The 12909-nt window shown below is 40.8% G+C and overlaps 1 protein-coding gene across 1 annotated transcript in view; it reads left to right on the top strand.

Annotated features, from left to right (window-relative positions):
- Positions 1–1512: 1512 nt before the first annotated feature.
- LOC149284241 (PDZ domain-containing protein 2-like) overlaps positions 1513–12909 on the top strand; it is a 112586-nt gene continuing 101189 nt past the window's right edge. The window contains exon 1 of the mRNA XM_089497009.1: positions 1513–1988. Coding sequence (XP_089353135.1) covers positions 1513–1988 — 476 coding nt within the window. The remainder of the gene's footprint in view (positions 1989–12909) is intronic.

The raw sequence follows: 12909 nt of genomic DNA, 5'->3' as shown, positions 1-12909 counted from the left end.
GGGACATAAACCACACAATAAACCTCTAACCATCCTCATATCATGCGTTGCTCCAGGATCCACAAGCTGACAATATAATTACCCCTCATGTCTTCCTTCCCTTATATTAAACATGCTATTTTGAGTAAGGACCTAGCTAGATTTTGTTTTTGGTGTTTTTTTTCGATGACTAAGAACATATGATAAAAAGGGATGTACTGGGTTGAGACAGGGTGGTGAAATATCTAAATAAATAAGTTTAGTATTTAAAGGAATATACGCAGTAAATATTCCCACGTACCTCCCAAAAGGCCCTCTTTGGGACGGAGACCCCCGTGTACCACCTTCTTCCCCTGATGTCCCTCTTCTCAGAGCTCAGAATGTTTGCTCAGTATGACACAGGGTTCTACAGAGGTTAATATGTTATCTGTTTATGTAATATATTGAAAATTAAATTAAAGCCTGTACTATACATTAATAACCACCTGTCCTAAAGATATGGCCATACTGATGTATAAATACAGAATGGAAACCCTAGATAGGCTGTCAAAACTCATAATGAAATCCTAACCCTTAAAATACTAATATACTAAAAACCGAATGTTGTATCGGCTATATCCAGAGCAAATCCCTATATCTATATATATATATATCTATATCTCAATCATAACAGTCACATAGGATCTAGCTTCTAATGTCCTAATATCTGCCCTATAAATCTAAACTGGATAGTATATCTCTGTCATATTCCTATAATGCCAGTAAGCTGTGATAATCTTCTACCATGTCAATACATCCATGCCCTGTCTAGAAATCTAAACTAGGAGAATAGATTCCTCCTAAAGGTTTTTACTGTATTAATAAATGTTACGTTTTAAGGGTTAGTATTTTTAAATTATCATGAACTTTCCAGTTAAGGAAATTATTTTCTTTGAAAGATGCAGAGGGTATTCAGCGAGGGCTTTCTGCTTTGTTTTCAATTCAAAATTGGGTTACAGAATCTAAAAGGGAAGATCCTTGCTGACCTCTCTGGCACTAAATGGGTTAGGTGTGGGATACCAATAGACATGCATTTGAGGCAGATAAAAAAAATATCAATTATTTACCCTGTATAATGAGAAAATCCATGAATAAATACTGAATGTAACATGAAAATATGGCAGGAGCGCTCCTTTAAATGTTCTCGTAATATGTGTAACTGTTTAGGACAAGTTAATGATATTTTTTTAATATATTATTATTATTTTTTTGCAGGTTGGTCACAATGTATCACTCCGTCATGGGCACTTCATGCACTACCAACGGTGGCATTAGTTGAGAATTTCTCATCATCTTCTTTCTTCGAAATTCGTCATTGATCCATTCCATGTGGGTTTTGTCAAACTTTTCCAAGGACCAGGATGTGATCTAAACTCTAACTCTACTTCCATAAGGTCTGTTCGCTAGAAGATTTATTACCTTGGAATTCACATTATCTAGGTGCAAATGCGCAGCAGGTATTTCACATAATGTTAGAAGCTTTAGTCAATCAGAATGCCCATTACTCAGGAGAACGCCATGTTTCATTTCGTTCTTCTCCACCGATGGCTGGAAGACAATTTAAATATGGAAAGCAGTGGACCAGAGAAGGCTCTGCACTTTTCCGCCGCTCAAAAACTAAAGGAATACATTCAGCTGAACTTCATCCTGGACGAAGTTATTCCAGATTACCCCAGCTCGAGGGTAGACGTAGAAATCTGCACAGTTTACCTAACCAAAGAGTGCGATGGTGATGAAGTTCTTGGTCTCTCTTTTGGAAATATTCCTATTTTTGGGCATTGTGGCGAAAAACGCAGGGAAGGGAAAAAAAGGAAAGTGCAGAATGGGCCGGTGCTTGATGTTGGATGTATCTGGATAACAGACGTGAAAAGGCAGAGTCCTGCTGCAGCGTGCGGGAAGATGAAACTTCGAGATGAAATTCTGTCGTTGAACGGACAACTAATGGTTGGCGTTGACGTCGGTGGGGCAAGGTACGGACAGCTCTTCGTAGGATCTGTTGTGTTTTTGATTAATTTGTGCAATTGTTTCAATGTTTAAACACCTGTTTAATGTGATTTAAAATGCATTCATGTCCTGGTCGGTCTCTAGATGAATCTTATTGTTTAAAGATGTGGTGCTTAAGCTGTTGACCCTACGTCATACCTCCTAGCCGCCCTGTTTGCCTGAGAAGCAGGACTGTTGCAGGACTGTCCCAGATAGTTGCCCCACTAAAGGCAATCTGGTTGGGGTGATCCACTGACCTGCCAGAGAGCCATCAAGATGGAAGTAGGTGCTGTTGCATCCTCAATTTTCGAAATAATAATCCTTGTAAATTTATAATTGATCATCAGATTGTATTGATGCTTTGAAAAAGTTGAAGATCGACGTAGGTGCCTTTTTTAGAGGGTTTCACGCTGCCGTGGGATGAAAAATTGCTATGAACTATGAAGAACAAAAAATCTCCAGTCTCCCTAGCACAAGTCGATCCTGTACGTAGACGATTTGCTGGAAGGAAATGTTTTGTCTGACTATATTATTATCTTTTTTTTTAAATCTTTTACTTCACAAAAGATCACAAAAAATTTCCGCAGAGCTTCTAACAATACCTACATGGAAAGAGTCTGACAAGACAAGACTAAGACAAACCAATACATTAGGTAAAGACGGCCCAATTCACAAGCTGACAAATTTCTGGTGAAATTAGAATCATACTTATGTGCGGAAGTCCCTTTAACCCCTTGATGACAATTGCCGGTCCGGGCACGTCACGGAAATTCAAGTCGATAACGACAAATGACGTGCCAGGACCGGCACGTCATTAAACGGGTGCAGAAAGCGATCTATTTTCGCTTTCTGCACCGAAACGGCGTTGCTGTAATGCCTCGACCTCGAGGCATTCAGCAACGCCATTATCGGCACAAAGGGGCCATCTCTGGCCCCTCCCCGGGGCGTCAACATCCGCCATACTTTGTATGGCGGCGGACGCCCGTTCTAAAAGCGTTTAGGAGGCGATCAACGATCGCCTCCTAAACTTAAATGGTGTCGCTGGAATGCCTCGATCAGGAGGCATCCAGCGACACCAAACACTTACCTGGGGATGGACTGTGACCGCTCCGGAGAGCGGTCACAGCCACAGCTGCCGGTGATCTTCACCATCTGCAAGATGGTGGCGGTCCGGGAAAATTCAATTAAGAAAAACAATAAAGTCTAAAAAGTTCGCTAGACGGTCTCCAGACCCTCTAGAGAACTCTGGCTCCACTTGCAGGTTGAATATAGGTACTGCATTCAACCATGCAAGTGAATGGAGCTCAGCTTTCTAATCACAGTGTGATTAGAAAAAATAAATTAAAAATAAAATAAAATTAATAATAATTAGAAAAAAAATAGTAAAAAAACAGTAAAATGTAAAAATAATTTCCCACTGATGTCACTATCAGGGGAACCTTCAAGTTGAAAAAAAATGTTAAAAAAATTAAAAAAAGGCAAAAAATAAATAAATAAATATATATATATAAAAAATATATTTTTGTGAGCAAGTCCTAAAATTAGCATATTAGCTTAAAACAATTCTCGCATGGAAAGAGTTAAAATACTGGCATATTAAATGCCCATGGGGTGTCTACTTTTAAAAAATGTATGATTTGATGGGGTAAATTGAATTGGCCGGGTTCAACAAGGTCCCAATTAACACGGGGGGAAGGATGGCCACACATCTAATTTCCAATTAGAAAAATGCACACGTACCAAATGTGGCCTTTTAGTTCCCCCCAAAAATGACAAACCCATGCATGTGGGGTATCACTGTACTCAGGAGATGTTGCTGAACACATATTGGGGTGTCGTGTGACAGCGGCATATACCAGAAGCTGTAAATTCATACATAAAGTAGGTGTGTGTGGGAAAAATACACACACAAAAATACAACTGCAAACTTTGAAAAAATGCTGGTGGTAAAATGTGTGCATGCAAAGAGTTAAAATACCAGCATTTAAAATACCCTGGGGTGTCTAGTTTTCAAAAATATATGGTTTTGTTGGGCACACTGAAATGGCCCGGCTCAAAGATGTACCAAATAGGGCACGGGCAGTGGATCCCCAAATGCCAAAGTTCAACATTGAAAAATGTGCATGCCCCAAATGTGGCCCTTTTACCCCCGAACAGCCAGGCAAAATCATTCATGTGGGGTATCACTGCGCTCAGGAGATGTTGCTGAACACATATTGGGGTGTTTTGTGATAGTGACATATACGAGAACTTTTTAATTCATACCTGAAGTAAAATGTGTGTGACAAAACAAATGGAAAAAAATGACTATCACAAAGTTTGACAAAGACTGGTGGTAGATATGGTGCATGGAAAGAGTTAAAATACTAGCATTTGAAATACCCTGGGGTGTCTAGTTTTCAAAAATATATAGCTTTATTGGGCACACTGAAATGGCCCGGCTCAAAGATGTACCAAATAGGGCATGGGCAGTGGATCCCCAAATGCCAAAGTTCAACATTGAAAAATGCGCATGCCCCAAATGTAGCCCTTTTGCCCCCAAACACCCAGGCAAAATCATTCATGTGAGGTATCGCTGTACTCAGGAGATGTTGCTGAACACATATTGGGGTGTTTTGTGATAGTGACATATACCAGAACCTGTTTATTTATACCTAAAGTAAAATGTGTGTGAAAAAACAAATGCAAAAAAATTACTACCATAAAGTTTGACAAAGGCTGATGGTAGAATAAGTGCTTGGAAAGGGTTAAAATACCAGCATTTGGAATACCCTGGGCTGTCTAGTTTTCAAAAATATATGACTTGATGGGGTAAATTGCATTGGCCGGCTTCAAAGATACCCGAAATGGCACATGGGGGGAACAATTACCAGATTTGGAAAAAATGGCTTTGAAATAGCAAAACGCTACCTGTACTTTTTGCCCCATAAGGTGTAGAAAAAAGCAAAAAAACATAAAAACATTGGGTATTTCTAAACTCAGGACAAATAGTAGAATCTATTTAGCAGGTTTTTTTATTACCTTTTATAGATGAGTAAAAGATTTTTCAACTAAAAGTTAGAAACAGTCATTTTTTTCTAAATTTTTCACCATATTTTATACTTTTTTTTAATAGTAAATAATACGATACAATCAAAACAATGTCATCTAAAGAAAGCCCTTCTTGTCCTGAAAAAAACAATATCGAATGTGTGTGGGTTCAGTAAACGGGAAAGAAGAAAATTACAGCTAAACACGAGCAGCGCAGAAATGTTAAAACGGCCATTGTCACGAAGGGTACAAAAAGTAAAATCAGCCTTTGTCACGAAGGGGTTAAGGAAAAAAAAAATGGTGAACAATATATTTTATCTAACAGGAAACTACTTACATACAGCTTATCACTTACTGGCCAGCAAACTCATAACGTACAGTCCTAGGAGACTTCATAAATGCTTCTAGAGTGATAATTCCCTTCCAGAATCAGCATGGAAAAGAACGCTAATCTATTTAGTAAGTGAACAGGTTAATGTCTATGGCCTGGTTGTGCAGGACACCAGTGTATGTGCATAATACACACACACACACACGCTGACACCATACTTACACAAGGAACTGAATTAGTGTAGTCTTTGTGGATATGCCCAGGGCCGGCCCTACAATGGAGCCGACTGGGGCAATTGCCCCAGGCGGCACTTCAGAAGGGGCGGCACTTTGCCGCCCCAAGCGGTTTTTTTTTGTTTTTTTTGAAGCGGAGGAGAGGGAGAGGGGCACCGAGTGGTTTTCGCTTACCCGCTCGGCGCCCCTCTCTCTCTCCTCTGCGGCGAGTTTCCCTGTTCGGTCTCTGTGCCGGCTTGTAATGCAGAGCGCCGGAAGTGACGTGAATTTCCGGCGCTCAGCATTACAAGCCGGCACCGTGGCAGCACAGGGAGACTCGCCGCAGGACTGTTTAAGGGTAAGTACCGGGGGGGGGGGTGTAGATAATGACGCCGCCCCCCCGCCCCAGGCGGCGTTAAGTCTTCGGCCGGCCCTGGATATGCCCCCATTCCGAGTTGTAATTTCATAATTTTAGTTTTACCAGCTTTAACTCTTATGTGTCAGTGACTAAGGTTTGGTCAGAACCTGCTCAGCAAACCCCCCAATATATATATATATATATATATATATATATATATATATATATATATATATATATATATATAATGTGTTCCTATACATCATCAGCAGTAACGTGTAATTATGGTATGCATTACGTATAAAACTTTTATGGAATATTATTTAGCTGGTTTCTTAATACCTGTTATTATTTTTTGCATACCCCTAAAATAAAAAGTATGAATTTTCAGTATTTTAAAATGATCTTTTCTCCAAGGATTTTATGGGGTGGCATGGCAGCGGCAGAGCTTATTGAGCTTTTATCTTTCTCTGAAAAGTTGGTCCTTTGACAAGAAAGTTTGTTCCCAGGTGTGATGACTTGTTCCCAAGTGTGATGAGTTGTTGGAGGTCTCATAAATTAATCAACTATCGAGTCGCGGTACTGAACTATAATATGATTTGTATTTTATTAGATGCCAATCATATCTTACGTGAGATCAATCATCATGATGGTACTCTCTAGTATGTGAAGCATAGAAGCTTTAGTCATTGACATTTTGTTTTTCTTCTGAAGGCTTAACCACAAAAATAGTCTTTTAGAAGCATTTTTTCAGTCCTTGCTTTTGTGTCACATGACAAGTGTTCCTGGAAAAAAAATATGTAGGGGGCACAATTTTAAGTATTTTTAGGAAAGGTTTGGACATCCAAAGCACTATGAATGGTGTTTCTAATGCTGAATTTACTTACAAGAGTGTTACCTTCAGCAGAGTAGGTGGAACTAGAGAGACGTTCCATGGAAAACAATATTTTTAATCATAAGAATACATTTTATACAGCACATAGTACATTAATGTATGGCGACATTGACAAAACCCTGGTTTATCTCATTTTGATCAGAATAACTTCCTATGTCTCCAGACCTAGAGGCGGCCATTGTTGATATTTTGGCTGACTTTCACTGCTCAAACACCACAATCAGCTGATGCTTTATGGCAATGCTAATGAAGTTTGTTTCTCTATAGACTTTTATTGGATAGTGTAAGACTGAGCCATTCTATTGTTTGCCATAGGCAGTATGATAAGGAGTCACTGTGTTTGTCTAGTATAAAAACACATAATTTTGAAAACATAATTTTAATTTGATGCTTGTAATAAAATCATTTGAGGGTCAAGTTATACGTTTATAAAAGATCTGTGAAGCTCTGCGGTGATGCATACAATTGTGTAGGGTTCTTGGGGCCACAGGGCCCACTAAATGCCACAGCCACAATCTGCATCCCTGGGGGGTGGTTAGGGGCTGTTGTTTTGTGTTGTGCAAGCCCCAAATAGAGGCATGAATGGAGGTGTGACGGTTACTTTTTAAAAAGACCATTTTATCCACCAAAGATAAGTGTTTCTCTACTTCATTTGTGGGAATCTACCTTTTGATCCATTTTCCCCAAATCTCAAACCCTTCGGGATTCTGTGATGTTTGATAAGCAAATTTACAACAGAAAGAGGAACGACTTCCTCATGTTTTCTTGTATTTTTCGTGTCCTGTGACCCTTTCATTGTATAGTGGAATCTCCTTAAGACCCCCTGTATGCGGAACGCAAACTTTCTAAGGATAGGTGTGTCTTTTCCCTCCCCAATGCGCCTGCCAATATTTCATAAAGGTCTCTTTCTCAGCATCGCTTCCTTTTCCTCGTCTCCGATCTTCATCTTCCCGTATCATCTCCTGTGGCTATTGATACTGAGCATAAAATGGGACTCAAATGGGTCACAGCTTTAAAATCGCTGTTATCATACCTAGAAGCTCGCAGTGTTTGACCCGGAGTCTCAGGGTTTTTGACTAAATCTCAGGATCACGGGGTGAACGATTATACACTTTCTATTCTTTGCTACCAGCATGTTATGTTCGATATATATTCTGGGTCTTTAAGGCCAGTGGCCACCTGATGACGCAGCTGCCCGTTACCTTTTAATGCAACAAAGGGGCATTTACCCCGTGCACCATATGGCCTGATTAAAGGGTTAATATTTCAAGTCTCAGGGTCAGCCAAAATTCTTAGGCATGGGTATTATTGTGTCCTAATAAAGTGCTATTATTGTATGTATGCACTAACAAACACATTGGTGGTTATGGAAAAAGCAATTCCCGTAAAAGTAATAAGTCTACTTTACACCCATGTTTTTTTTTTGCTACATAACCCCGATGTTGAGTCTAAAGCCTTAGGGAATAGAATATCTATTATCACAGACAAGGAGCTTTATATTGGGAAGGTCGAGCCCCCTCCTCCTGGAAGTTTTATCATCACTTTGTCGGCATTAAGCCAAGGAATGCTGATATCTGGACTTGCTAGCTCTCGTTCAAAGAGGCACCGTTTTTCTGTAAATACGATTTATTAAATATGTTTTTGTAATAGGAACGTATCTGTCACCCACATCCTCCAATGTAGTAGTATTATTATTATTAATATTTTTTATTTATTGTTTTATATAGCACCATCATATTCCGTAGCGCTGTACAATGGGTAGACAGGACATAACATGTAGTATATAACATAACAATTTGACTTACAGAAACAACAAGTCAGGAGGGCCCTGCTCAATGGAGCTTCCAAGCTAGAGTATCTGTAAGTTGCAGCACAGCCACTGAAGTTTCACGGGCATTACTTACCTTTAGGAGAAGTTGCAATTCAATGATTATTATTTTATATAGAGCCATCATATTCTGTAGTGCTGTACAATTTGTGCAATGCCCCTTCCCTGGTCCCATTCTCACCCCACTGATTGGCTGCTTGAACTCGTATGATGAGTTCTCCATACCCCAAGCCAAATGTACTTTTTCTTATCAACAATTTTTCTGAATACAGACTGTGTGCATATGGTAAAGGAAAATTTCAATAAAAATATAAAAAAATCTAGAGGGTTTAAGACATTTTTAAGGAATTTAAGAAAGCTTTACTTTACGGAGATTGTGTAAGATAAGTGGCACAGCCTCCCAGCAGAAGTGGTAGAGGTTAATACAACCAGGAAATTTAAACATGCATGGAATAGGCATATGGCTCCTGAAGACGAGACCAACGACCGATTAAAGCCTTTGTTTTTACGACAAACTAGATCTATCTTCTAGATAGATTGTTAGAGCAGGGCCCTCACTTTATGTCCTTTTTCTGATTGTACAGCGCTACAGAACATGATGGTGCTATATAAATAAATGTAATAAAGATATCTGCCATTAAATTGTGTTTCTGCTCGCTCGTGTTCTAGATTGTCCTGTAGAGGTCAGTGTGATCTAATGTATCATCCGGAACACTTTTTCCAAATAGACTTGCAAGTGTGTCAGAAGCTATATGTGTCAACGTGACCTGATTTTATCCAGATACAAAAATGCCTGTTTTTTTTCTTTTTTGTTTATGATTTAAAAGCAACAAATATGTTACGCAAGTTACCAAATGACTCGCTTTGCAACATGTAACATTAATGTCCTGCATATAGCGCACTAGATCTAATCACAATTCCCTCAATGCCCATCGTCTAAAATCAAACTGTTTTTCTACAGGCGTGGTAGGCTGTAATATAAAAGTAATTCTAGTTAATAATTTAGTATAGCACCAGTTACGCAGAGTAGGCTGGCTGTCATGGATATGCAGAAGGCATTGTGGAATGTTTGTTCCCGTAGAACAGGGGTGTCCAAGTTTTTTCTGCAGTGGGCCACTTCATCAGAATTGTATACGTGCGCGGGCCGCACTCATTTTTCACTGTGACAAAAAATATGGCCTTTAATAAAATATGCAGATTAAAATAAAGTAAAATGACACAAAACCTTTACTCTTCCTCTCACTGATTTCTGGGCCTTGAAAGTTTTGCGACTACAAATTCAGGATTCCCTAGATTTATTCTAGGGATGAACTAAAATGAAAATTCTGGACCAAAACATTCAGGGTTCACTTAGCCAAAACCGAAAATGACCCCCACCTTTAAAAATAATAATAATAAAAACTCACATGTTTAATAAAAGTAGGTAACACACAATTGGACAAAATTAGCAATATGACTTGGCATGATAGGAGTGTGATTGCTGTTAGCCTAGGCAACCAGTAAATGCTGGTACCTAGGCATGATGGGACTGTGCTCGCTGTGATTGCTGTTAGCAATCACACTCCTATCATGCCAAGTCAGCCAGTACATGCTGAAACCTGGCCAGCTGCCCCCCTTGTGTAGTGATGCTGCCAGCAGTATGGGGTCTGCACTTACAGCCACCCTGTACCAGCATGTACTGGCTGACTTGGCATGATAGGAGTGTGATTGCTAACAGTAGTCACAGTCCCATCATGCCTAGGTTCCAGCACTTACACATCCATCCAGTAAATGCTGGAACCTAGGCATGATGGGACTGTGATTGCTGTTAGCAATCACACTCCTATCATGCCAAGTCAGCCAATACACGCTGGTACAGGATGGCTGTAAGTGATGTGCAGACCCCATACTGCTGGCAGCATCAATACACAAGGGGGGCAGCTAGCCAGGTTTCAGCATGTACTGGCTGACTTGGCATGATAGGAGTGTGATTGCTAACAGCAATCACAGTCCCATCATGCCTAGGTTCCAGCACTTACACATCCATGCTATCACACACACACACACACACACTCATTTATTCATATAATCATTAATTCAGATTCATTCCCTCAATCACACACACTCATTCAAACACCCTCCCCACCCCCTTACCTGCACTGCAGCTCCTTGATGCCCCTCACAGACTTCAGCAGGGGGCGCGGCCTCCCTCTGCCTTCTCTGCTAAAGCACAGAGGAAGTAGGATGTCACGTGAACTCCGCTTCCTCTGTGCTGTCCAGAAGACCCTCCCACAAGTAAGTAGCAGGGCTTGAGGTGCGGCTCGTGTAAGATCGGTTGCCCTGGCTGCCGATCTTACGCGGGCCGCACCTCGAGGTCTCGCGGGCCGCATGTTGGACGCCCCTGCCGTAGAATATTCTCCTACCTTACTTTAGTCTTAAAGGTAAAGTCTCCATAAAACAAGATTTGGAACCCAGCACTCTAAGGCCAGGGTCTAGAGATGCGCAGCCGCACATTACGTTTTTACTCTCCTGTGGTATCCAGCCATTGGCCACACACTGCAGTGATGTACCTAGGGCAGTAGGTCCAGGGGTCCGGCAAACTGGAGGGCCCCCCAGTATCCTGCTGCTCAATGGGCCGGTTACACGGGAGATCATTGATCTGCCCAACTGGTCCATTTACACTATTGAGGCTATGCCGACTCAGCACAGCCTCAATAGACTGCATTAGAAGATGCGGTGTACCTTTAAGACACAGTGCCAGGATATGATGTCATATCCCAACGCTCCATGGCCTTTTGGATGGGTTGTGCCGTAGATCTAATCCAGAGCAGCTCCCCAACAGCCCTCCTTCGCTTACCTTTGGTTGCTGTCCTGTATGTCGAGCGCCGGGATATGACACATGGTGTCAAGTGAGATCTTCCCAACCAGCCCATAGGTGCAGCGGCACCCCGGGAGCCTGATTGCCCAGTTACGTAATTTGCCCTTGGTTATGTAGCAGAGGGGCTGCTTGTCTAGGCTTAGTTGGTCTTGGCCAGAATACCCCTTTGCCTTTGAAACCCAATTTCTTTTCCTATCTGTACATTATGTAGTATATATTATGTGGCTTTTCGCTTTCACAAACACCGGATGCCCTGAATTTTTTTTCTATGTTAAAACATAAAACAATAATAAATAAAATAATAATAATGTTGATTCCCAAGCACCCCCCTGCATCCTACATTACATTACATGTCCTGGAAAACAATGTGTAGGTGACAAATTAATCTTCTACTGAAGCAAACCTCTGTAGGGAGCTTGGGATCCACAGGGAATGGACAAACTCAGCTCTGCTGTCCAAAAGCTTCAGTGATAGCAAAATCTACCAGTTTGCCAATTCCCTGGATCCCGACATAGCAGAAGAGGAGCTTCTGAAAACCAGAGCTCAAGGTGTAGACAGCCACCAAGTCATAAGGAAATCACAGACAAACTTTATTCTGTTCCTCAGTTCAGTTGTATAATTAGGTTAATCCATGTCGGACATTCCAACGTAAGCTTCTGAATAGAATGTTGGAGTACCCAGGTCCAAATATTAAGTGAGGATAGATCTTGGCCAAACACCACACTCTTGCCCAGAGTTCCCGTATATGTTCAGTTGTTACAGGGGTCAGTGCAGGGTTTCACACACTAATTCTTTCTTATTCCCTATTATTATTCTACTGAATCTAGTGGCAACTTTTATTGTGCCATCGGCATTCTACGCTAGATAGGCTGAGTGTGCGTGGAAAGGGTAGGGCTTTAGCTGCGCTGTAGAATGGTGGCCGGGACGCAAAGGGAAATTTTGTAAAATATATGAAATTCATGAAAATTATAGGACTTGGCTGTTCTCCTAAAAAGAGAAGCTCTAAAACTCTGCATGGATTATCTCCTTAAAGGCAGAGGCTAGAACAAAGGATCAGACGTGTTTGTAATAACGTGACGAGGTATCCTGGTCCTAAGTCTGCCTGAGAGCCTTTATTATTAGACTTGGACGCCGGCAAACTCTTTGTGAAAAAAAAAAATCTTCGTATTCTACGAATATTGGTCCATTCCTGTATTGGTTTCAGGTGAATATTCGTTTACGTTCTTCGTATTCATTTTTTTCTTCGTTCTCTGCTGGTTGCCATGGAAATGCTGTTAATGAAATTAAAAAAGGAACGCGTAGAAGAAGTTGAATACGGAATTTGAGACCAATTTTACATACTTGCCTAACATTTGCAGCTTACCTACAACCCGAATTTGATGGGACAGGACTGGGAA

This window comes from Sceloporus occidentalis, unplaced genomic scaffold, assembly GCF_023333645.1.
Source record: "Sceloporus occidentalis isolate IW3139 unplaced genomic scaffold, rSceOcc1.0.p SCAF_97, whole genome shotgun sequence".
Classification (NCBI taxonomy): Eukaryota; Metazoa; Chordata; class Lepidosauria; order Squamata; family Phrynosomatidae; genus Sceloporus; species Sceloporus occidentalis.
The sequence above is the reverse complement of the archived record's forward strand: the minus strand, read 5'-3'. Positions and strand labels throughout refer to the sequence as shown.